The sequence below is a fragment of the Papio anubis genome, chromosome X (assembly GCF_008728515.1).
Source record: "Papio anubis isolate 15944 chromosome X, Panubis1.0, whole genome shotgun sequence".
Taxonomy (NCBI): Eukaryota; Metazoa; Chordata; class Mammalia; order Primates; family Cercopithecidae; genus Papio; species Papio anubis.
Genome location: NC_044996.1, coordinates 125,338,889 through 125,366,363, shown reverse-complemented (window position 1 = coordinate 125,366,363; position 27,475 = coordinate 125,338,889). Strand labels below are relative to the sequence as shown.

Here is a 27,475-nt window from a genome sequence, read left to right as displayed (position 1 = left end):
AGACTAACAGAAGTTTAAGAAGTACAACCAAATGGAAAGTGCAGACTTGATTTGGATCCAACTGTAAAGACACAGTTTTGAAGAAAATCTGAAAACTGGTTAAGGACTGATGATAACTAAGCATTATTTCTAGTTTTAAGTGGATGTGTAAGAAAACATCCATATTTTTAGCAAGGCAAACTGAATTAAGTAGATATGTCTGGAATACTTATAATACTTCAGTAAAGAAAAGAAAAAAAGAATAGATAAAGCGAAATGGCCAAATCTTGATAAATGTCGAATCTGGGTGACAGGTACATGTGTTCACTGAATTATTCTATTTTTGAGAATTCATTTTTGAAAATTTTTATAATTAAAAAAGGAAAAACAGGAAGAGAAGAAATCATGTAAAAGTGACCAAAAGGGGAATGGTTAGAGAGGTGGGAGAAGCAGATGAAAGTATGAAAAACTATGGAGGGAGGGAGTGGCCAACAGTGTCAAATACTCAGAGATGCCTTTCTTGAGTGTCCCATCTAATATGGCTACTGCTTTCTGCTCCTTCCCTCACCCAGTAAAGGGTCACTATTACAAGTACAGACTTCTGATTTATTATCCTTATATCTCCTATTACTACCTGAAATTGTTTAGATATTAATTCCTTGTCTCCCCCACTAAAATATAAGTTCTGAAGTCCACCAAAGACCTTTTTAGTCTTGTTAATACTACGTCTCAAGTATGAGTAGCAAGAACTGAAACCTCTGTTAAATGAATTGTGTGAATGAATGGTACAGAGTCATCCTTTTGACAACTTGCCCCTGGTTTTAGCAACTAGAAGACCACTGATAGCCACAGGGAGAGCAGTTTCAGCAGAGTGGTGGGGATGAATGACAAATAGGCTGTGAAATAAAAAAAGCCAAAAAAGTAGTAACAGAAAGCACAGACTACTTCTTAAAGAGGCTTTGTGTTGAAAGGATGCAGGAAGATGGTACACTAACTTGAAAGGAAGGCCAAGTCAAAGAAGGATTTAGTTCTTCAACACGAGAGTGTTTGTTCGCTGAAAGGGAGGGATCAAAGTAGATGAAGTGATAAAGGTTCAGTGATGAAACTTCAGTGAACATTAATTTATGTAGCACATCTTTTTAGACGTTTTTTATTGTGTAGAATAATATAAAATACCCCAAAAAACCCCGAACAAAAACACCCAAAGTACATAGCTCAATTATTTGCCACAAACTGAACAGTCACCTGGCCAATACACATAACATTGCCAGAGCCTCTCATCCAATGTAACCACTTTCCTTATTTTGCCTCAGGCTTTTAGCCATCTAAATATGAACCCTAAAAACTATGCTTTAGTTTTGCCTGCTCTGTAAACTTTACAAATATAATCATATAGTACTTTTGTGTCTGAACTTCCTTAGCTCCACATTCTTGTGAGATTTATCTAAGCTGTTGCATGTAACTGTGGTTTGTTCATTTTCTTTGTTGTATGGCATACTACACCCATGGGCCAAGGCTTCAGCCTGTTTTTGAATGGCTCTCAGGAATTGTTTTATATTTTACAGGGTTGGAAAAAAAATACAAAGAATATGTGACAGACGCTGTGTGTGGCCCACAGAGCCTAAAATACATATAGTAAATACAACTCCTATTGTATTCGACTGTATGAATATACCATCATTTATTAATTCACTCTTCTGTTAATAAGGTTTCCACTTTTTGGCTATTACAAATAATGTTGCTATGAACAACTTTGTACTTGTTTTTTGATGTGTGAGTAACTAGATTCTTTTAACATGGGTCCATGTCTAGGAGTGGGGCTAATTGGATAAGGATATACATATATTTGTCTTTAGAAGATAAGGACAAAAACTGCTTTCCAAAGTGGTTATATGAGTATTGATATTCCTTCCAGCTATGTATAAAAGTTGCCACTGCTTCACATCCCACCATTTTGAACTGTCAGTCTTTTTATTTTTTTTTATTTTTATTTTCAAAATTTTTGAATAGGGCAGCAGTCTGGGCCACAAATGGTTCAGAATGCTCCTTTCAATCTTTTTAATTTTAGCCATTCTGGTGAGTATGCAGTGATATTTCCTTGTGATTTTAATTTGCATTTTCTGATTAACGAGGTTGAGTATCTTTTCATAAGTTTTTTGGCCATTGAATATTATCTTCTGTCAGATCCCTAAGTCTCTTGCCCATGTTTTTATTGGGTTGGCTTTTTCTTATTGATTGGGGTTCTAAATAGAATGGCAATGATTTTTATGTATGGTGGAAGGTAGGAATTTTTAAAAATTTTTTTAAAGCAAATTTTTTTTTGAGACACAGTCTTGCTCTATTACCCAGGCTGGAGGGCAGTGGCATGATCATGGCTCACCGCACTCTTGACCTCCTTGGCTTAAGCGAGTCTCCCACCTCAGCCTCCCAAGTAGCTAGGACTACAGGTGTGCACTACCACGCCTGGATAAATTTTATATTCTTGAACTCATGGCCTCAAGTGATCCACCTCAGCCTCCCAAAGTGCTCGGATTACAGGTGTGAGCCACCACTTCCTACCTATTTTTTATACAAATATTTAACTTTTCCAGCATGATTTATTAAGAAAAGGCTATTCTTTCCCTACTGCTCTGAAATTCCCAATGGTTGCAAATTAAGTGTCCACATATATAGATATGTTTCTGGGCTCTTTATTCTATTGCATAGATCTACTTTCCACACTTGTTTCAATGCCGTATTAATTATTGTTATAATAAGACTTAATACCTGGTAAAGCAAGTCTTCCTATCTTGGTCTTCAAGAGTATTTTAGCTATTCTTGGTCTTTTGTATTATCATATTAGAATCAGTTTATCAAGATCCACATTAAAAATTGTTAGGATTTTAATTTTATTTGCATTGAAACTATAGTTTTGTCATCCATTATAGTAGCCACTAGCCACATACGGCTACTGAGAACCTGAAATGTGCCAATCCACATTTTGCAAGTGTAAAATACACTGAATTTCAAATGAGTATGAAAAAAACTGGTTGTAAACAAATACCTCAATCATATTTTAACATTGGTTACATGCTGAAATAACATCTTGGGTACACTGGGTTAAATAAAATATTACAATTAACTTTCTTTTTACTTTTTTATTTTTTGAGACAGAGTTTCACTCATCACCCAGGCTGGAGTGCAGTGGTGTGATCTTGGCTCACTGCAACCTCCGTCTCCCGGGTTCAAGTGATTCTTCTGCCTCAGCCTCCCAAGTAGCTGGGATTACAGGTGTGTGCCACCATGCCCAGCTAATTTTTTTTCTAGTAGAGACAGGGTTTTGCCATGTTGGCCAGGCTGGTCTTGAACTCCTGACCTTAGGTGATCCACCCGCCTCGGCCTCCCAAAGTGCTGGGATTACAGGCGTGAGCCACCACAACCTGTCTCTTTTTACTTTTTTAAATGTAGCTACTAGAAAACTTAAAATTATGTATGTGGTTCGCATTATATTTCTTTTCTTTTCTTTTCTTTTTTTTTTGAGACAGGGTCTCGCTCTTCACTCTGTTGCTCAGGTTAGAGTGTAGTGGTGTGATCAGGGCTCACTGCAGCCTTGACCTCCCAGGCTCAAGTGATCCTCTCACCTCAGTCTCCCAAGTGGCTGGGACTACTGGCACGTGCCACCACATCTGGCTAATTTTTTAATTTTTATTTTTGTAGAGATAGGGTTTTGCCATGTTGTCCAAGCTGGTGTCAAACTCCTGGGCTCAAGCAATCTGCCCACCTTGGCACCCCAAAGTTCTGGGATTACAGGCATGAGCCACCATGCCTGGCTGGTTCACATTATATTTCTAGTGGATAACATTGATCTATAGAACTGTTATCTTTACAACACTGGGTCTGTCATAACATAAACACAGTATATCCTTTCAAGTTATTTTGGTCTTTTAAAATTTCTTTAAATAAAATTTTCTGGTTTTTTCAACAGAGGTCTTACATAACTTCTGCTAGATTTATCATTAGGTATCTGAGAATTTTTACATTGTTGTAAACAGTAACCTCTTTGAAAATTCCATTTTTTTTTTTTTTTTTGAGATGGAATTTCACTCTTGTTGCCCAGGCTGGAGTGTAGTGGCACGATCTTGGCTCACTGCAACCTCCGCCTCCCGGGTTCAAGTGATTCTCCTGCTGCAGCCTCCCGACTAGTTGGGATTACAGGCGCCTGCCACCATGCCCGGCTAATTTTTTGTATTTTTAGTAGAGACAGGGTTTCGCCATGTTGGCCACGCTGGTCTCGAACTCCGGACCTCAGGTGATCTGCCCGCCTCGGCCTGCCAAAGTGCTGGGATTACAGGCGTGAGCCACTTTGCCCGGATAAAAATTCCATTTTCTTTTGCTAGTATAGAGACACAGAATAGATTTTTGTTTATTTACCTTGTATCCAGTAACTTAGCTAAACTCTTATTAATTCCAAGAATTTATATGATCACTGGATTTTCCTTTCTTTTTTGAGACAGGGTTTTGCTCTGTCACCCAGGCTGGGGTGCAGTGGAACCATCTCAGTCCACTGCAGCCTCAACCTCCTGGGCTCAAATGATCCTCCTGTCTTAGTCCCCATCCCCCACCCCCCAAAGTAGCTGGGAATACAGGTGCTTACCACCATGCCTGGCTAATTTTTGCATTTTTTTGTAGAGACAGGGTTTTGCTATGTTGTGCAGGTTGATGACTGGATCTTCTATGGATACAGTCATGTTATCTAAATAATGATAATTTTATTTCTTCTTTTAAACTTTATACTTTACTTTTTTGCTTGACTTACCATATTGGCTAGGACTTCCAGGACAATGTGGACAGAAGTGAAATAATGGGCATCCTTGTCATATTACAAATCTCAAAAGTAAAGCTTTCAGTATTTCACTATAAACATGAAGATAATATGAGTACTCTAAATCTATGCAGTCTGTTCATATTCAAACCATGTAATATTGATGAATTTCTTAGTTATTTCTTATACTACAGCCAACACTCTAAAATCTCATTTTTTTAGTGTGAAACATTTATTTTATTTTACTTTTTTTGAGATAGAGTCTCGCTCTGTTGCCCAGGATGGAGTACAGTGGTGTGATATCAGCTCACTGCAACCTCCACCTCCCGGGTTCAAGGGATTCTCCCGCCTCAGTCTCCCGAGTAGCTGAGACTACAGGTGTGCACTATCACGCCCGGCTAAGGTTTGTATTTTTAGTAGAGATGGGATTTCACCATGTTGGCCAGGCTGGTCTCGAACTCCTGATCTCAAGTGATCCATCTGCCTCGCCCTCCCAAAGTGCCGGGATTGCACGCATGAGCCACGGCGCCCAGCCTGAAGCATTTATTTTAAAATCTCATCAAAATATCTATATTAAGGGAGTACTTACTTAAGAATCATAGTCATTGTTTCTTTTCGATCTTTTCCTTGGAAAGGTAGTGTACCAGTAAGCATTTCAAACTACAGAAAGGCAAAACAATCAGAAGTATTAGTCAATAAATATAAAATCTCAAGGTCAGAAGGCAAAAAAAGCATCTTAATTATATTCAAATATTTTAAAATTGCTATGTAATAAGTGTTTTCTATTTCTACCATATTCGTTACTGAAGTTCTTGATAATTCCTAAAACAACTGAGCTATACAGTTTTTTTTTTTTTTATGGAAATCAATCACATTTTTATTTTTGAGACAGGGCCTGGCTCTGTAGCCCAGGCTGGAGTGCAGTGGTGCAATCTCAGCTCACTGCAGTTTCTATCTCCTGGGCTCAAGCAATTCTCCCACCTCAGCTTCCCGAATAGCTGGGACTACAAGCCTGTGCCACCATGACTGGCTAATTTTGTACATATTTTTTTGTAGAAACGAGGTCTCAGTATGTTGCCCAGGTTGGTCTTGAACTCTTGGACTCAAGGGATCCTCCCCCTCCAGCCTCTCAAAGTGCTGGGATTACAGGCATGGGCCACCATGCTCAGCTTCAACAATCACATTTCAAATGGCAATTTTAAAGTGTAGATATGTGAACAATTTGATAAATATGCCAATTTCATATGAACTTACATTTTATTTTTTTTGAGACACAGTCTCACTCTGTCACCCAGGTTGGAGTGCAGTGGCACGATCTCGGCTCACTGCAATCTCCGTCTCCTGGGTTCAAGTGATTCTCCTGTCTGGGATTACAAGTAGCTGGGATTACAGGTGTGTGCCATCATGCCTGGCTAATTTTTTGTAGTTGTAGTAGAGATGGGGTTTCACCATGTTGTCCAGGCTGGTTTTACAGGCATGAGTCACCACGCCCAGCCTAATTTTTGTATTTTTAGTAGAAACGGGGTTTTACCATGTTGGCCAGGGTGGTTTCGAACTCCAGAGTTTAAGTGATCTGTCTGCTTTGGCCTCCCAAAGTGCTGGGATTATAGGCGTGAGCCACCGCGCCTGGCAGAACTTATTTTATTTTTTTTGAGACGGTGTCTTGCTCTGTTGCCCAGGCTGGAGTGCAGTGGCATGATCTTGGCTCACTGCAACCTCTGCCTCCCAGGTTCTAGCAATTCTCCAGTCTCAGTCTCCTGTGTGGCTGGGATTACAGGCGTATGCCATCCTGCTTGGCTAATTTTTGTATTTTTAGTGGAGATGGGGTTTTGCCATGTTGGCCAAGCTGGTCTTGAACTGACATCAGGTGATCCACCCGCCTCAGCCTCCCAAAGTGCTAGGATTACAGGTGTGAGCCACTGCACCCGACCAAACGAACTTATTTTAAGGGTCACTTACTAATAGATTTCTGGACCAGTTTCTCCAAAAGAGTAAATACCATTAATGCTTTAGATTGTTACTATTAGCAGGAAATCTATGGTAATATATATATATATATATTTTTTTGCCTTTTCAAATTAGGACGAGATAGAAGCAGCTAATAGATTTCACAGTCCTTCTATACTGCATATAATAATTTTTCTTAGTTACTTATTACATATGGTATAAAATAAAGAAAATAAAAACACCAGTTTCTTTAATATTCACTGCTAATCCTCACTTAACAACCTCCTTCCCCCCAAAAAAACCCCCAATTCAAACCTTACCATTAACACACCAAAAGACCACCAGTCAGCACTCTGAGTATGACCTCGACGATTAACTACTTCTGGAGCCATATACTCCACAGTTCCACAAAAAGAATATGCCTTCTTTTCATGGTCAATAGACTCTTTACTTAGGCCAAAATCTGCCAAAACAAATATAAATATCCTACATAAATTTGCACATGTAAATTTTAAACTTTGAGTTCTGACATTAATCATTTAAATTTTCTAATACAAGTTTTTTTCTGTTTTTGTTTTTTTGAGACGGAGTCTCACTCTGTCACCCAGGCTGGAGTACAGTGGTGCCATCTTGGCTCACTGCAACCTCTGCCTCCCGGGTTCAAGTGATGCTCCTGCCTCAGCCTCCCAAGTAACTGGGATTACAGGCGTGCACCACCACGCCCAACTCATTTTTTTGTGTTTTTAATAGAAATGGGGTTTCACCATGTTGGCCAGGCTAGTCTTGAATTCCCGACCTCAAGTGATCCACCTGCCTCAGCCTCCCAGAATGCTGAGATTACAGGGGTGAGCCACCACGCCTGGCTCTAATACAAGTTTTTAATTTTAATACAGTGTATTACTCAATATTTGTACCTCAATCAACCTTAAAGGAAAGTATATATTGTAGGAGAAAATATTTTAATAAAATGAGGATTTTTTTTTTTTTTACCTGTTAACTTGATGTGACCTTCTTCATCAAGAAGTATGCTGAAAAAAACAAAGAAAATCTTTTAAGAACACTAAACAGAGATTTATAGAAGCTAAGACTGAAATTACATCCTTAAGCATCAGATCACCATATTTATTCTAAAATATTGCTTTAGACTGTGAATAAGATGGCAAAGGCAAAGGAGGAACAAATTATTTTTTGGACACACATTTATAACAAATCCCAAAGGCAATGCCATAAACTTGTATTAATATGCCAGGGGTACTTGAAAATTATTAGGAAAAGAATCAAATCACCTGTACTCTTCCCAGCTGCTCTTTCTAATGCCTTTCTACAGACGTAGTTTGACTAAATCCCCTAGTGCCTGCATTAATAGACAGAGGGTCCACACATTTAATTCAAAAGCATCAGACATGTCATTCTCTTGGTTATTTTATTTTGCCTTTTTTTCCTTTTTGTGGAGAATAGGGTCTCACTACGTTGCCCAGGCAGGTCCTGAACTGCTGGGCTCAAGCTATCCTCTTGCTTCTGCCTCCCTAAGTCCTGGGATTATTCCCTAAGGTGTGAGCCACTGCGTGCCCAGCTGTCTTGGTCATTTTAAAGGTATCTGACTCAATCATTATTTCCTTATTATTATTTTTTTTCCTGACACGACCTTTACACAATCTTCTTCTCCCTCTCCATACTCCTTGTTTTTCATTGATCCCTCCCTTCACTATACATATTCTCCAGGTTTTCTCTCTTCCCCAAAAACTGTGAGCTCCTAGAAGGTTTGACCTTATTTATCTTTATAGCTCAGTGTCTGGCAGTGTACAGTACAAATAAGAAATGCTGAATAAATAAGGCCTGTTTGCAAAGGGCCTACAGGGCATTCCAAATAGTTTGGGCTTCTTCTCAAGGACAAGGGAGACCATAAAAGGTGTACATTCATGGAGGGTAGAGAAATTTACAGAGAAAATAAAGTGCACTTAGTGAACTCACTGGATCATAATAAAGAACAACTGGAGAATGACACTCACATTTCTGGCTTGAGCAGATACTTGAGTGGAGAGTAATGCTATTAATCAAGGAGCTACAGAAAGGAGAGAGTACTAAGCTGTAAGCCAATAATTGTGTTAAGTTGGTGCAGAAGTAATTAAAAGTAATGGCAAAAACTGCAATTGCTTTTGCACCAACCTAATATTTCTGGATAGGTATGGGGTCAAGCAATAAACTGTTTCACTTATATTTAAAGCTATCCCACAATATAGACATTTCCTTACTTTTAACTAAAAAATGTGCAAGTCAAATTTTGTTACAAAATTTTACTATAACAAAAATATTACCAACCTTTCTATTTCATAAATGCAAACATAATTACAACAAAGTTTACCACTGAAGGTAATTCAGTAGGGACATATTTTTCAAGCTTCTTTCATCACAAGCACTTGTTATGAAAAATATTAGTATTGATTATGCTTAATTATGAAGAGATCAACACATTTAGAGAATATAAAGGGCATTATTAGGTACTATAGAAATCATCCTCCCTTCTAATGAATACACGAAAAACAGTTCTAAAAACAAAACAAACTTCAAGTCATTCTTGGTAATTCTGAAAGAAAAAAGGATAATATGGCTGAAAGGGCATTAGTTGTGCCTTCTATAGCAAATGCATTCTTTTAAGATAACCATGCTTATAGTGTATCTTTGAAAGAAAAAGTCAACTGTATCACTCTTAATAAACAACATTCCTTTTCAATGGTTACTAATTATTTTTAGTCATATTTATTATAACAGAGTTCTAGTTTAAAAGAATCTGAAAAACCCTTAACAGTTCATAAAATATTTGGCCTAAAAATTTAAATTCCTCCCAAGTTCTGTATGATGGTATTTACTTGTATGATTTACCAAGTAAGTGTTATTTCGAATTAATAGCATCATCTAGACATGTATGTTTAAGATCTTAATATAAGCAATCTTCTCTACATCTGATCTTATTAAAGCCTTGAGACAAGGCTCATACTTTAATATAACTTTATGACCAATGCCAATACAATGGTCTATGGTAAATATATTCAATTAAATAGCATAAAACACATTTTTATGAATGTTTAATCTTATGTTTATAGTAATTTTTCTAAGGACTATATGCTTGAATATTCATTCTCACCAACAATTATATTTTGTGTCACAATAGTTATAAGTTGGGAAAATAATCAGGAAAACTCAGCAGTTATTTGGGGAATAAAAACAAAACCATATGAAACTTATCCAAAAACAATAAAAAACAAACATAAAATATAAAAGTATAACAATTTCTAAATGATCACTTAGAAGAGTTCCAGATGAGCATTTCCCCTCTTCCGGTGTTAATATAGAATTTACATTTCATACTAACATTTTTTTTTTTTATTACGCTTTAGGTTCTAGGATACATGTGCAGAACGTGCAGGTTTGTTACATAGGTATACACATGCCATGGTGGTTTGCTGTACCCATTAACCCATAATTTACATTAGGTATTTCTCCTAATGCTATCCCTCTCCTAGACCCCAGCTCCTGACAGGCCCCAGTGTGTGATGTTCCCCTCCCTGTGTACATGCGTTCTCATTGTTCAACTCCCACTTATGAGAACATGCAGTATTTGGTTTTCTGTTCCTATGTTAGTTTGCTGAGAATGATGGTTTCCAGCTTCATCCATGTCCCTGCAAAGGACATGAATTCAGCCTTTTTTATGGCTGCATAGTATTCCATGGTGTATATGTGCCACATTTTCTTTATCCAGTCTAGCATTGATGGGCATTTGGGTTGGTTCCAAGTCTTTGCTATTGTGAATAGCGCTGCAATAAACATGCATGTGCATGCATCTTTATAGTAGAATGATTTATAATCATTGGGGTATATACCCAGTAATGGGACTCCTGGGTCAAATGGTATTTCTGGTTGTAGATCCTTGAGGAATCGCCACACTGTTTTCCACAATGATTGAACTAATTAACACTCCCACTAACAGTGTAAAAGCGTTATTATTTCTCCACATCCTCTCCAGCATCTGTTGTTTCCTGACTTTTTAATGATTGCCATTCTAAGTGGTATGAGATGGTATCTCATTGTGGTTTTGATTTGCATTTCTCTAATGACCAGGGATGATGAGCTTTTTTTTCATATGCTTGTTGGCCACATAAATGTCTTCTTTTGAGAAGTGTCTGTTCATATCCGTAATATTCAAAATTCTTGATAAATATGATGGTTGTACAACTCTGTGAATATACTAAAAATCAATGAATTATACACTTTTCATTTTTTGAGACTGAGTTTCACTCTTGTCACCCAGGTTGGAGTGCAGTGGCACCATCTCAGCTCACTGTAACCTCCACCTCCTGGATTCAAGCGATTCTCCTGCCTCAGTCTCTCGAGTAGCTGAGATTACAGGTGTGCGCCTCCATGCCCGGCTAATTTTTGTATTTTTAATAGAGATGGGGTTTCACCGTGTTGGCCAGGCTGGTCTCAAACTCCTGACCTCAAGTGATCCACCTACCTCGGCCTCCCGAAGGGCTGGGATTACAGGCATAAGCCACTGCATCCAGGCAATGATTTAACATATGAATTACAACTCAATAAAGCTGTTTAAAAATATTCCTGGTAGAGCAAGGCTTGTGCTTATATGCTTATAAAAGGTGGGGGGGACCCTTTCTTACTCAGTGGTAAACATTAACAAATTAAAACAGAAGTGTGTACAATTTAAATAATATCCGCTTCTTGATGACTGTTACTATCAAACCTGTGGGAAATTTGCTCAATCTCACACTTAAAATTTGAAATTACATGGAGAAGAAAATTTTCGATAAATGGTATTTGGGGGAAAGAAAGGGTTAGCTCTATACCAACCCTCCTACCAAAAAGTTTCTAAAAAATGGAGTTAAAAGAAAAAAAAAAGAAACTATAAAATTAGAAGGAAAATATCTGATCACAGAACTCAGGAAAGCCTAAGAATGAAAGTCAGACTAAATCACAAAAGAAGACTGGTAGATCTGCCTGAAGAAAAAAAATGCATAAATTAAACAACATAAAGTTAAAATGGAAAGACTAGAAAAAATGTAATTTTTTTTTTTTTTGAGACAGGGTCTCACTCTGTTGCCCAGGCTGGAGGTGCAACGGAGCGATCTTGGCTCACTGCAGCCTCAATGCGCCAGGCTCAAGCAATCCGCCTGCCTCAGCCTCCCGAGTAGTCGGGACTACAGGCGTGTGCCACCATGCCCAGCTAGTAGTTTGTAGAGACGGGGTTTTGCCATGTTGCCCACACTGGTCTCCAACTCCTGGGCTTATGCAATTCAGCCTCCCAGAAGTGCTTGGATTACAGGTGTAAGCCACCATGCCAGGCCAAAAATAACATTCCAAAAGAAAAATGAACAAAGGCCATGAGCAGAAAATTCACACAAAAATACAAATTGCCAATGAATGTAGATTTCAACCTCATTAAAAATTAAAAAATGGGCCGGCTGTGGTGGCTCATGCCTGTAATCCCAATACTTTGGGAGGCTGAGGCAGGTGGATCATCTGAGGTCAGGAGTTCGAGACCACCCTGGCCAACATGGTGAAACCCTGTTTCTACTAAAAATACAAAAATTAGCTGGGTGTGTTGGCAGGCACCTGTAATCCCAGCTACTCGGGAGGTTAACACAGGAGAATTGCTTGAATCTGGGAGGTGGAGATTGCAGTGAACTGAGATTGCACCACTGCACTTCAGCCTGGGCAACAAGAGCAAAACTTCATCTTTAAAAAAAAAAAAAATCAAAGAATGCACACGAAAACAGTATTTTTTAATTAAATGAGATTTTTAAAGTATGAAACTACAGTGTTAGCAGAGATGTGAAGCACAGGCATGCTAGGGTAATACTGTGGAGTTTCATGAAGTCACTTGATTTTTTTATAATCTCCTAAACAATTATATTACATTGTATTCAACTTAGTAGCATGATTCCTTACTTTTCTGGTTTTAAGTCTCTATAAATTATTCCCAGGCTATGTAGATGGTCTAAAGCAAGTGCAAGTTCAGCCAAGTAGAATTTGACATCTTCTTCTGTGAACATCACCTAGAATAAAACAATAATTTTTCTAAATTTATTTTCTTTTTGTGTCTGTAATTTTAAAAGTTCCACTCTAGAGTTTAAATATCCTAAAAATTTTATAAATATGATAATTATACATAGCTTTGTTTACAATTTACTCATGAAAGAAATTTGCAAAATTATCTAATCAGTCAACCAATCACTTACTAAATACTAACTATACACTATGGGAGAAATAATTTTACATTTTGTTGTTAAGTAACAAGTATATTCAGGTTGTGCCACTGTTGTCCCATGACAGTAACATTTTAGAAATGAAAAGTGATCTTTAAAATGCACACTTCATTTCCAGCACTAATTGTTTAAGGATAACTTGTTGATACATTATTGCTTCTGGAAAAAACTATAAAAGAAGCAGAGTTAAGACAAAGACTGTTTGTCAATTTAAAGTCCTGCTTTCAGAATAAATTCAAAAGGTAGGAAAAGAACTCTTTTTGGGTCTGATTCTTCAAGAATCTTGTGCCACTAGAGAAAATACAGTAAGCATAATACTGAAATATAACAAAGCTTTAGTTCAAACAGGATGCATATAAATAGATTAAAAATAGAGATTAATTATATACCTCTTTGGATAAGCGTGTAAACAAATCTCCTCCCCTGAGAAAATCCAAAATAAGATACAACTTCCCTTCAGTTTGAAAAGCTGAATGAAGAAATGAAAATTTTCATTTAGTTCACCGTAATGTTTTTAGGCTTACATTAGGTCATTCACAAATGAATATTTCAGCAAATTAATTCTATCAAATGTCCAAACTTACTTTTACTTAGAAGAAAACCACTGATTTATCTTAGTTTCCATGTGGAAATGTTAAATACAGTGCTTCTTATTATAGAATCACTAGATTTTCAACAGGCAAGTCACTCAGGAATACACCAGTTCTAAACCCATGATACATAAGAAAAACTCCTAACAAAAAACGACTTACTTAACTACGAAATAACATACAAAAACCATGCCACTAGCTACAGAAAAAAATGTGGGTTGGTTAGATTTAATCACACATAGTAAGAATCATCACACCTTTACCCACTGAGAAAAAGCATATGGCTTTGGGGAAAAGAACAGCAGTGACAATGGTTTTAGGATGTTCACATTAGGGATCTCTTTGGCCTTTGGGGTTGGCTAACACATATAGGCTATAAAAGGCTAGTATATTATTATTCATTATTATTACAATAAAAAAGCAATAATTATCATTACCTGTTCCTATGGCTACCACTCAGAAACTAACTTTATAATATTTTTTTAAAACATAAGCTAAACACAATAAAAGCTTCTAAAATTTGTCTAAGAAATAATGGTTTAATTTTCATGACTTTTTACTATAAAAGATCTGCTAACCACATACAAATATATATATATATTTATATTAGTTTATCTGAATGTCCTCAGGGATTCTGAGGGATGAGGTGAAGGGATGATGTAGGAGATGGTTCATACTTACCATAATGCAACTTGACAATAAAAGGATGATTAACCTCTACCAAGATATCACGTTCCATTTTTGTCCGAACTCGGTCTCGAACTATAAAAGATTGTATGTATGCTACATTGTAATATCTTTCAAAGATAATCTTCAAAACAAATTCTTTTTGGTGCCCATGTTAAATAAAATTTTGCTTATGTGTACTAAAACGTGAATGTTTTGTCATTCTTGAATTTACAAAATAAATAATGGTATCTTTTACTACATTACATAACCAAAGGAAGTAGTGTATATTTATAAAATCCATGCTTTTAAGTTGGAAAAAATACAGAGAAAATATTAGGTATTGGCTTTAACATCAAATGCACAAGTATTTTAATCACAGCTGTGACAAATGACAAAAAAGCATGCGACTTTTAAAAAACAAGGCATCCTAATAGTAAAACATAAAAAACAAATAGGTTTCAACATTCCATCAGTCCTACCAATCAAACTCAACAAACATTCATTAAGCATACCTAAAATGGGGCAGACATGGGGTAAAGGACAGTTATATCCAAAGAGATCTATTTTGAGGGAAGAAGAAAGGAAGCAAGAGGGAGAGAGAGAGAACATACTGTGGTACAGCTGAAAGAACAAACGTTTTTTGGAGTTTAGACAGAAAGATATGAATTCAGATCTGTGCAATCTTTTTTTTGACAAAAACTTAAGCATCACAAGATCTGTACAATCACAAGCAAGATACTTATTTAAATTATTTGAGACTCAGTTAGCTTTCGGCTATACAATGGGGATAACACTACTGTAGCTTTGAGGAGCATGTGACCATTTGAGATAAGGTATGTACCTAGAGCCTGGTATGTATGAGATATTCAATTAAATGGTAGCTATTGTTATTATATCCAAAGTAGCACCATGAATATGATTAAGGGATAAAATAATTTACTACCAGCAATGAGTACTGCGGGATTCAGAGAAGGGCAAGATCCGTCTTACTTGCATAGGAAGGCTAGAAGAAAGATGTAGGGTCAGGGCGCAAGCTTTAAGACTTTTGGAGGGGATATTTAGATGGGTAGGAAGGATAGGCCCTAGAAAACAAGAGTCTAAGCACGGAGTACCCAGTGCAAGCAAAGACATGAAGGCATGAATGATGAACAAGAAGGAATCAAATGAGATTTACTACTGTGCCAAGGTGAAATGGGGAGGATCCAGATTGACAAGTTGGAATGCCAAGATGAATTTACATTTGACCCTGTGAGCAAAGTTTTTATTCAGCAACCAAATATTTCCTGAGCAAAGTGTATGTGCAATGCACTAGGGATATACATACAAATAAGATAATCTTCAAGAAGCTCATGATCCAGTGGGAAGGACAGACAAGTAAATAAATGATTATAATACATTCTAAGTACTCTGAATGGTTATATGAAACATTAAAATAGAACAAATAGGAGACTCTCTGGTGGAGGGAGAAAGTTGAGTTGGTTTTATTTTCAGTTTAGGGTGAATGCAGATATTTAAAATATAGAAATAAGACCTCTGGGGAAAATAAACAAAGCAGCTAAAAAATGCCCTATTTTTTCCATTCTACCAGTTTTCTATCCCCAACTGGGAGATTTTCATGCCACTGACTGAAAATGGGCAAATCAGAAATAGGAATCAATTGCTCTTGATGTCTATGCAGCTCTTTTAACTGACCTGTCCAGTTAGTATATCAAATTCAATAGCAATCTCTGATTTCACTACCTTGCCCTATTGATACAACTCTGGTGTCTTCCTTGTTATATCTGATATGCCCTCTTTTTTTTGAGATAGGGTATCACCGTCGCCCAGGCTGGACTGCAGTGGTGCGACCTCGGCTTACTGCAACCTCCCCCTCCTGGTTCAAGCGATTCTCCTGCCTCAGCCTCCCGAGTAGCTGAGATTACAGGCTTGCGCTACCATACCTGGCTAATTTTTGTATTTGTAATAGAGACGGGGTTTCACCATGTTGGCCAGGCTGGTCTCAAACTCCTGACCTCAGGTGATCCACCTGCCTTGGCCTCCCAAAGTGCTGGGATTATAGGCATGGGCCACCATGCCCAGCCTGATATGCCCTTTGTACTTTGTATGTGAGTGAAGTTTATCACCAATACCTGCTGATATTTCTAGTTCTAGTCTAGCTTAAATCTATCCTTTTCTCATTATTATCACACAATTTTGGATTAGTTCCTATCACCTTAAAGGTGGATTCCAAAGTCCTACATCTTTCAGTAAGTATACAAGGCTTATCACTTAAAAATACCTCCTCTGCTCAGTAAGCAGCAAAAATATCCATCGATACATGCACTGTATATCCCTCTTCTCTTATTTTACCACAATGAAAAGAACAATTATTTGGGAGTCAAGAACTACAGTTTAGTGGCTATACTAATAACTAGATGAACTCATAACTACCTTGGTCAAATAATTTCATTTCTCTGGATTTCCTGTTTCCTCCTCTATAAAATGAAGGATTGGAACCAACATGATTTTCTTGTGAGATAGTTTTCTCTTCAACATTTCCTTATGTGTAACATTGATGAGACCTTGTTTAACTGAAAATGAGCAGTGAGAGTCCTTCACTAAAGAATTCCTTCATTTTGTCTAAGGTAGGCCTGTGTCATAATTCTAATCTCGTTTCTTTTGTTTATGTAAAGACCTAGTGACAATTCTAAATCATCCTATCATGAGGAATTTTGATTAGTATATACTAATTCAGAAGAAGGCATGTTTTATATTGGCCAGCTTCTAATCCCAACACAGAATTCGTTAATACTAACTCATGCTGGCAAAGCAACTAGATTCCTCTGAAATATTTTTTCTTCTAGAGTAATTATTAGATTTAAGCCCTTCTTGACTGAACATGAGAATGAAGAAGAAGAAATGTTGTTTATGTTTCTAGGACTATGTATTAAGAAACCTTTTTAAGCAGTTTACAAAAGCTTTTAGACAAACAGACCACTTTAATAGGATAGAAGTCCCCACTAACTTTATCTAACGTTATTGACTTCTATTTGGCCCCATTTATCGTATTAATAGGAACTTTAAAATGGGAAGAGACTTCTGGTTAAACATGGATATTCTACTCTCTACATTCTCCCAAAACCCCATGGAAATGACAATAATGGAAAAACTGCATCAACTCACAAGGACAGGAAGCAATAGTAGAAGATGGGTAAGTGGTAAACTAACAAAGCAGACCAGAGAAAGCTAAAAATCTAAGCCTAAGGAAAGGAAGCCAATGAAAAATAAGCAAATTCTTGCCATTGAACTCTTTCCAATCAGCTTTCTAGCAGTTGACTCTTAAAGAAAAGATAGCAAAAGATCCCCAAGCATTTGGATAAAGGCTCTAAACATGAAAAACATCAAAATAAACAGAAAAAATGGAATAAAGGGAAACAAACAATATGAGGAACAGAAGATAACTTAAACACAACACCACAAAACAAAACTCATTCTTGTAATTTATGTCCATTGTGGGAGCAAAGATAATATGGCACCTCACCCTTTTTAAAGCTTCTTGTTCTTGTTTAAAAAGGGTGGTGGGGTGGAGGAAGGAACAAGTATCCTCAACAAATAAACTACAAGAAAAAGATAAGAAATAGAGAAAGAGCTCATAGATGAAAAGACTTAAAAAGATATCAACCAATTGCAAAGTTGAGACCTTATATGTATGAATCCTAATTTAAACAGACTGCATAAAGAAACACAAATTTTAATAGTAGGGACAACTAGCAATGTGAACAAAGACTGGATATCTTTATGCTCATTTTTAAGGTATGATAATACAGTTGAATTATTTCTTTTAGGAGTCTTTTTTTTTGAGAGAGAGTCTCGCCCTGTTGCCCAGGCTGGAGTGCATTGGCGTGATCTCGACTCACTGCAACCTCTGCCTCCCGGGTACAAACAATTCTCCTGCCTCAGCCTCCCGAGTAGCTGGGATTACAGGTGCCCGCCACCATGCCCAGCTAATTTTTGTATTTTTAGTAGAGAGGGGATTTCACCATATTGGTTGGCCAGGCTGGTCTCAAACTCCTGACCTCGTGATCCACCTGCCTCAGCCTCCCAAAGTGCTGGGATTACAGGCGTGAGCCACCGTACCCAGCCAGGAGTCTATCTTTTAGAGATATATACTAAAATATTTATGAAGAAATTCTATAGTATCTGAGATTTCATTCAAAATACCAAGAGGAGAAGGAGAACACTGATGAAAAAAGGCTGACCATGAGTTGATAAATGTTGAAGCAGTGAGAAGGGTATATGGGGGCTCACTATATTCTTCTGTCTTTTTCTTAAATGTTTGATACTTTCCATAATTAAAAAATGTTTTAATGAAATAATCAGAGAACAAGAAAATCTAGGAAATGAAAAGCGATGGCAGAAACAAAAAGGTCAATAGAAGGGTTGGAAGATGGTTGAAGAAATTTCACAGAAAACAGAAAAAATGGAAAATAGAAGATGGAAAAATAAAGAAAATTAAGGAACAATTCAGGAAGTTTAACCAACATATTCCAAAGAGTAGCACTTACAAATGTAGAATAAATGACAAAAACTTTCCCAAGACTGAAGAAATGAGTTTTTAGGTTGAAAGAGACCACCTCATATATGATATGACATAGTTTTAGAAACCCACACTCAAGAATACCACTATACAAATTTCAGAACACCAGGAATAAAGAGTAGATTCTAAAGACTTCCAAAGAGGAAAAGCAGCTTACACACAAAGGACTGGGAGTGAGACCAGCAATTAACTTCATCACTATAACACAGGAAACTAGAAGACAATGGAAGCAACACCTTCAAATATCTGGTGGAAAATTCTTTCTGACCTAGAATTTTATACTCAGCCAAATTATAAACTAAGTGAGGGGGTAGAATAAAGCCATTTCCAGACATGGAGGGTCACAAAAAATTTAGTATCCATTTACTCATTCTGAGGTAGCTATGAGAAGATGTGTTCCATCAAAACTAAAAAGTAAACTGAGAAAAAAGTAGGTACAGAATTTAGGAAAAGAGACTGAATACAGAAAAGAAGTGAAGGAAATGTGACTCTAGTATACTATTTCGTTTAGCTAGGAACAATTTTTATAAAGCTATAACAATGAAAACATTATTGGGAAGATGTGAAAAAGGAATCTGTGAGTGGGTGGCAGCATGAGAGAACTGAATCTTAGTCTTCCATGTTAGAAAGGCAATAGATTATGTCTCCAAATGAAAACAAAGAATTGCAATATAAAAGTGTTGAATATAAATGTTAATGGCAGCAGCTAAAGAGATGAAAGTCATTGTCTCTGGGGTTCAAGAATTAGGATAGGCAGGAGGGTGGGCAAAGCATAGCTATGTTACATGATAAGACTCTACAGATATTCTTTTGATAAAAATTTAAGAACACATTCAGAATTATTCAGCAGTTTAAAGTTCCAGTAAGTCAAATATTTTCATTTTTCTATGATCTCTTTTATAGCTTATATCTATAAAATTTTACATACTTGTAGTAGCCCAATTTGTTCTAATTTTCACTACATTCATTTTTGTAATTACATTTAAGATACTTTATTTTAATAATATCCTAAGTGGTAAACCATAATTTTATAACATTCCTCTATTTTTCCTTATTAAAAATTTTTTTTTAGGGACAGGATCTCCCTCTACCCAGGGTGGAATACAGTGGTGCAATCAAAGCTCATTGTAACCTTGAAGACCTGGGCTCAAGTGATCCTCCTGCTTTAGCCCCCCCAGTCAGCTGGGACTACAGGCACACACCACCATGCCTGGCTAATTATTCGATTTTTTGTAGAGATGAGGTCTCACTATGCTGCCCAGGCTGGTCTTGAACTCCTGAGTTCAGGCAATCCTCCCACCTCAGCCTCCCAAAGTGCTGGAATTATAGGAATGAGCCACTATAACTGGTCACAATTCCTCTAGTTTTCCAGTGTGTATGTGAGTTCTAACTTCTTGCTACTGTAAATAATGTTGCAACAAGAATTTTCAAGCCTATGAATCCATTTTTTGAAGCTATTTCCTTAGGTTAATGTAGCAGCAATAATGGCTTTCCAATGTATGCTGCCATCATATGAAATAACATGCATTCATCTCACTCTGTCACCCAGGCTGGAGCGCAGTGGTGTGATCACAGCTCACTGCAACCTCAAACTCCTGGGCTCGAGAGATCCTCTTGCCTCAGCCTCCAGAGTAGCTAGAATCACAGGCTTGCACCACTACACCAATCTGATTTTATCTTCATTTTTTGTAGAGACAGGGTCATGCTATATTGCCCTAGCTGGTCTTGACCTCCTGGCCTTAAGCCATCCTCCCGCCTCAGCCTCCCAAAGTGCTAGGATTACAAGTGTGAGCCACTATGCCCAGCAAACTTTATTATTTTAATATGCATCTTTGACTTTCACCAAAACTGAACATTTCCCCAAAGATTATTTATCTCCGTGTGTAAACTTTATTCAAAATCCTCCAGATGGAGGATATAATGGTATTTCTTATCAATTCCTAACTCCTTCATTCTTTTTACATTTATTAGTTGGAATTATATTGCCAGAAAGAGTTTTCCCTTTTCCCCCATTAATTAATTTATGAATTAACCTATGGCTTCTTATTTTATTCAACTGGGTCGTAATCTATCACTATCATTTATTATTGCAATGTTTAAGTTGCCCCAGATTTGGCCAGTAGAAGCCCCTTAGCTAACTCCTTATATTAATATATTTTCCTGTCTTCCTATTTATACTATTTTTCATTATATGAAATGTCAATTTTTAAATTACTAATTTGTTTGTAATTTGCTCAATATTTTCTCACAAGTTTCCTAGATGTGTTAAGTTGTAAAATTCAGTTAGGGTGGAGTTTGTTACGGTGTTATTTTCCAGGTTGCTCAGGGGTATTTCTTTTTTTTTTTTTTTCTTTTTTTTGAGACAGAGTTTTGCTCTTGTCGCGTAGGCTGGAGTGCAGTGGTGCGATCTCGGCTCACTGCAACCTCCGCCTCCTGGGTTCAAGCGATTCTCCTGCCTCAGCCTCCCGAGTAGCTGGGATTACAGACACCCACCACCATGCCCGGCTAATTTCTTTTTTTTTTTATTTTTATTAGAGACAGGGTTTTGCCATGTTGGGCAGGCTGGTCTCAAACTCCTGACCTCAGGTGATCCGCCTGCCTCGGCCTCCCAAAGTGCTGGGATTACAGGCGTGAGCCACCGTGCCCGGCCTCTTCCTAACTACTTTTTACCTATGAGAACCAAATCCTGCATTAGGGTTTTCAAAATCACAGGCTCAGAATAAAAACTTATTTGGAGACCAGAAGTCATAAAATCCTTTAGAATAAAAGCATTTGGCACCCAGTAAATCAGTACATTTTAAAAAACATTAAAATAATTACATAAATCTGAAGATGAATCAAACCCAGTTTTAATCTTCTAAATGTCTACTTGTATAAAACCCAATATAAATTTATAATACTTCTTTTATACATGGCAACTCTGGTTCTCACTAGTTAAATGATTCCTAGCCCAGTAGGAAAAATTCACTAAAAGTCAATCTAAATTTAAAGCTGGTAACAGGAACCTATTCAGAATGTAAATAACATGCCAAGGAGTCCCATGAGCTCTATTGAGACCTTTCAGTTTGTTTAGACTACACGAACACTACAAATAGCAGTAACACTTACCTTTCAGTGTGGCCTTCTTCAATACCTTCATGGCATAAAGCTGCCTAGCATCAGAGCCTGAGATTTTTTTAACTAAGAAAACCTGTATTTAAATAAGAGAAAATAAATATTACAAAGTGGTACAAACTATACCTTTGTTAAAATAAGACCCTGCTATAATAGTTTATTATAATATAGATTCAGATATACTGTAGATTATTTCCCCTAAAATGTATCAATTATAAATACTAGTTATAAACAGTAGTTATAACTTGGGGTGTCAATATAAGTGAATACATTTTTTTCCATTTTGTTGTTTGCCAGTTCCCAAAGAGCATGTAACACATTAAGACAGACAAAAAACAAAAAACAAAAAACAAAAAACCTTAAACTACATATGTATGAATTAGATGGAAAAAATCCCAAAATGTTTAAAGTATAACAGGTGGTATGATGGCTCTGCTTTTAACAAAACAGAAATTCTATTGAGCTCATCAAAATTGTTTTACAGGGGTTCCTCTTGACCACAATTTCCTGTTGATACAAGTACTCACTGATGAAGGGTCTTTTCTGTATACAAAGGTTGTATATAAATCTCACTGCTCAGCACAACAATTTAAAACACTTACATTGGGCCAGGAGCGGCGGCTCACGCCTGTAATCCCAGCACTTTGGGAGGCCCAGGAGGGTTGATCACCTGAGGTCAGGAGTTTGAGATCAGCCTGGCCAGCACGGTGAAACCCCGTCTCTACTAAAAATACAAAATTAGCCAGATATGGTGGCTGGCACCTGCAATCCCAGCTACTTGGGAGGCTGAGGCAGGAGAATCACTTGAACCCAGGAGGCAGAGGTTGCAGTGAGCCGAGATCACACCATTGCACTCCAGCCTGGGCAACAAGAGCCAGACTCAGTCTCAAAACAACAACAACAAAAACGAAAAACAAAAACAAACAAAAAGAAATTGAAGAATCCTGTGCACAAATATTTAATGTGACGTAAGTCAGAACCCACCTCCCCACCTTTTTATGGTCAAATTATTGCATACACCTAAACATGAAGAACACAATTCTCAGGTATGTTATTGGGCATCCTGACTTTCCAAATATTTGTGCAAAATTAATAAAGCCTGTTCTAAATAATTCATGGTCATTCTATATCATGGCTAATACAAGACTACCAATACATCCTTTCTACTCATTTTGACCATTAGGTTCATGATTATTTCCATTGAACCTTTAAATAGATATGCCAAATAGATTTGAATTTCAACTCCTTTTCCCTATCCATTCTTTTGTAGCAGTGTTCTTATGCTGCCACAGGTGGGAAGAAGAGAAGCAGTCACAATCAATAATTAAGTTTAGGATCTGCTTTCATTCATCTGAATTAGCACATCAGGCTATTAGCACAAAATTAAAAAATGATTCATTCGACTGATTCTAGGACAAGGCAGAGTTTCTCACTTTGAGAAATTGTGCCAAGTCAATGGGCAATGACCCCAAATCAAGTGAAGAGCACCACAACTTGCAGAGAAACCCTGATGCAGGGTGTGTTGCTCTCCTATAATCACCACCCCTTTCACCATGCCCCACGCTTTAGCTCCTTTCAGCCAGTTAGTGGGGAGCCAACCTAGGGAGAGAAAAGCATCATTAACCAGGGTGGATCTAAGCTCTGGAATGATGTTTAAGTATTAAGGGTAATCAGAGATGATTAATATTTTTGATGGAAATAAAATTTGATTAGGTAGAGATAATTAGGATTTATTTGATATTTAATCATCCTTAAGATTCCCTAACCAAGTTTCTTGGTTCCATTCTGTAAGAAAAATTCTCCTGGTGAATTCCAAACTTTCAACTGTTCTTTGAATCCATCTTCTGAACACTCCAGCACTTCTTAGTTTGCAAAGTACTTTCACAACCATTTGTAACAAATCATTGTGTCGATTTTGGGAGGCAGACCTACTAGGCAATGCCTATTTTATAGCTGTCCAAACTAGGGCTTAGGGGGTTAAGTAATTTGCCCAGTGTCACAGTGGAGGTACTGGGACAAAGTCCGTGTCAGTCACCCAGCATTCTGCTTCTGCTCAGGGTGCTGTTTATCTGTTCCCTTTGGCCAGTAACCAGCCAAGCCCAGCAGGAGCAGCAGCAGGAGCAGCAGCGGTCCCAGCTGCCATCACTTCCTCCACCAGAGCATTTCTGACCTTTCCTCACTCCCCCATGAAGCTATTCTAGTCTTGACAGGTCATCCCTGTTTCCTTGGCTTACTGTGGCCTTTCAGAATGAGTAAGAAAGGAGACAACCTATTTTGAATGTTTGGTATTTATAGTATGATATTTAAGTTACTTTTAAAGATGTAAAGGGAGAAGCATGCTAATTCCAAGAACTTAAATATTGTGTTCCCTGAAAATCTAATGTATAAAAATTACCCATCTATTTGGTTTTGAGTGGTGTGATAATTTAATACCAGATATTATGTGCTTCGCCTTTTATCATTTAATTCTCACTACTCTCCTATGGGGTCAGAACTATTACACACTCATTAATTCTTTCCAGAATTATATGCCAGGCACTGTGCTACTGGTTCAATGCTGAGACTTGATACAAGGCATGACCCTTCACTCATGGAACATTTAGTCTAGTGGGGGAGACAGCCATTAAACAAATGAAAAACTGCAATTGTGGCAAGTGCCATGAAGATGAGGTATATAATGTTCTGAGAGGGTATAACCAGGGAACATAACCTGGGAAGGATGCAGGGAAAGCCTCCTTGAGATCACAGGTGCAAGAGGAGCTAATCAGCTGAGGAAGAGGCAGGGGTAGAGCAGAGTGTTTCAGGCAGAAGGAATAAAACATGGAAAGGCTTTCTAGCAGGATGGAGCTTAAGGACTTGGTCCTGCTTAAGGACCAAAGAAGGCAGCCAATGTGACCTGAACACAGAGAGTGAAATGAAAAGTATGAAAACTGATGCTGGAGAGGTAGCTAGAGACCAGACTGAGGGGCTCCTCAGCCATCTTAAGAATTCATCTTTATTATAAAAGCAAAGAGAGGCCACTGAAAGGTTATGAGGGGTAGAGTAAAAGATTAGTTCACGCTGGCTATCATGTAAATAATCGATCAAGGCAAGAATACATTTGGAAAGACCCAGTTAGGGGACTCCGTCAATAGACCAGGAAGAAAGGTGGTAGCATATTCTGGAGGGGTGGCAGGCAGGCTTTGAGAAATCTTTACTGAATCTACAGCACTTGGTGACAGATAAGATTGGCCAGGTCAGAGTGGGATAGGGGAGGTAGGGACTAGAAATATACACCAAGAATGCTTCCCAAGTTTCTAAATTGCTTAATGAGAGAAAAATGAAATAGAACAGTTTGAGGCTTAGGGAAAGATCATGAGTTTGGTCTTAGACACTTTGACTTTAAAGTGCTTTTAAGACACAGAAAAAGAGTAAGCAGCTGTGCATAAGAATTCAGAGCTTGGAGGAGCAATCTAGATTGGAGATATAAATCTGTTATGTCAGCTGTATGTGAGTTACAATTAAGATAGTGGGCACAGAGAAAATCAATTAGTAGAGTATTAGTAATAGAGAAGAAGACAGCCTAGAATCGAACCTTGGAGAACTTCAATATTTAATGACTGGCTAGAGGAAGGAAATAGTGATCCAAGAGGTTAAGTAACTTGCTCAAACACACACAGTGAATAAACAGAAGAAAAAAAACTGAATCGAAGTCTGGCTGACCTAGAGCCCAAACTTACAACCGTTATGCTCTGCTGGCTACTTACTCTATATTTGGATTAAAAGCATCCTTTTGGGTTCAAAAGAGGTTAACAACTGTAACAAATTACCTATGGTAACCAAGAATTGCTAAATACCCCCACTAAAATACACAAGAGAGCTAAAGTGGTGCTGTTCTGAAACTTGCAAAGCATGATATCTTCAAATATTTCCTTACAGAGAGGTGGTAAGGAATCACTGCATTGTGAAAGTTGAATGCAATCTCCAAATGTTCCTTTTGCCAAGAAACAATCTAGACCAGTGATCCCCAACCTTTTTTAGTACCAGGGACTGGTTTCATGGAAGACAGTTTTTTCATAGACTGGCGCAGTGGGAGGGGGAGATGATTTCAGAATGAAACTGTTCCACTTCAGCTCATCAGGCATTAGATTCTCATAAGGAGTGCACAACCTAGATCCCTCCCATGTGCAGTTCACAATAGGGTTTGTGCTCCTATGAGAATCGAATACTGCCACTGATCTGACAGGAGGTGGTGCTCAAACAGCAACGCTCGCCCGGGGGTTGGGGACCCCTGGTCTAAACAGATCAAGTAGCAGTAATTGTAATGCTGTACTTCTCAAAATGGAGTACAGAAGTGCCCCTGAGGTGTGCAGTGTGTATGTATGTGGTGGGAGACAAGCAGGACATGAAAAACACTGATAAAGATGTTGCATTTTCGACTGGGCGTGGTTGCTCACACCCGTAATCCCAGCATTTTGGGAGGCCGAGGCAAGTGGATCGCTTTGAGCTCAGGAGCTCGAGACCAGCCTGGGCAACATGGCGAAACCCCATCTCTATAAAAAAACACAAAAATTAGCTGGGCGTGGTGGTGTGTGCCTGTGGTCCCAGCTACTCAGGAGGCTGAGGCTGGAGAATTGCTTGAACCTGGGAGGCAGAGGTTGCAGTGAGCCGAGATCACGCCACTGTACTCCAGCCTGGGTGACAGAGGCAGATCCTGTCTTCTGCAGGAATTTTACTTGGCTTTGGGAAATATTTTTTGATGTTAAAAACAAACACGATGTTACTGAACAAAATGCAAACTTTGCACTCATTTTAAAGACAAGCCAGGAGTCAAGAAAACTTCAAAATTGTAGCAGCAGCCCCCAACCCTACTTCTTTGGGAGCTTCACTCACTTTATGCTGGTATTAGAGTACACTGGAAGGGAGGCTGAGATGTGCTGTTATACTGTATTGCAAGATCACCATCCAACCCTACCCAAGGACTCAAAAAGAGGCCAGTGTATCAAGGGAACATCTTGTGATTTTTAACCATTCAAGAATCACAACTGGAGAGGTCATGTGGTCTTGAAGACAAAGTATGAAGCAAATACTACCAATTTAGTATAAGTTCTCAATGTACTTTTGAACTTTATTCACTTTCCCACACTTACTGATAGTGAGAAATGTAAAAAAACAGAAAACATTGCTGGTAGGAAGACTGGTAGCATTTCATAAAATATTTGTTTCCTCATGTGTATGAAATACATATGAAATTAAAAGACAACTTTTAAAAAAGCACACACTCATGACTTACCTTTCCAAATGATCCCTGCCCTAATACTTTTAAAAGTTCAAACTGGGAAGGATCTGCCTTTTCATGTCCTTCCTTTACATGATGTGTGATTGCAATTTCTTTGATACTGACTTCTTCCTGTTGAGATAAATATAAGGGGAGCAAACAGGGTTAGCCAGAGCTATTTTCTCCCGCTAAAAATCAAACAATATTAATTTAATCATACTAGAAATTAATTAGAAATCAATCTAATTTCTAAGCAAATTAGAAATC

At 37.8% G+C, this 27,475-nt stretch overlaps 1 protein-coding gene across 11 annotated transcripts in view; it reads right to left on the bottom strand.

Annotated features, from left to right (window-relative positions):
- The window catches only part of RPS6KA3 (ribosomal protein S6 kinase A3), a 115,902-nt gene that overhangs the window by 31,200 nt on the left and 57,227 nt on the right, over window positions 1-27,475 (bottom strand). For all 11 annotated transcript variants that reach the window (XM_009197320.2, XM_003917483.4, XM_009197324.3 and 8 more), the window contains 8 exons: window positions 27,224-27,340; window positions 21,946-22,027; window positions 14,274-14,354; window positions 13,392-13,471; window positions 12,686-12,792; window positions 7,718-7,755; window positions 7,048-7,190; window positions 5,370-5,440 (listed from right to left, as the gene is read on the bottom strand). In XM_009197320.2, the coding sequence (XP_009195584.1) occupies window positions 5,370-5,440; window positions 7,048-7,190; window positions 7,718-7,755; window positions 12,686-12,792; window positions 13,392-13,471; window positions 14,274-14,354; window positions 21,946-22,027; window positions 27,224-27,340 (719 nt within the window). The remainder of the gene's footprint in view (window positions 1-5,369; window positions 5,441-7,047; window positions 7,191-7,717; window positions 7,756-12,685; window positions 12,793-13,391; window positions 13,472-14,273; window positions 14,355-21,945; window positions 22,028-27,223; window positions 27,341-27,475) is intronic.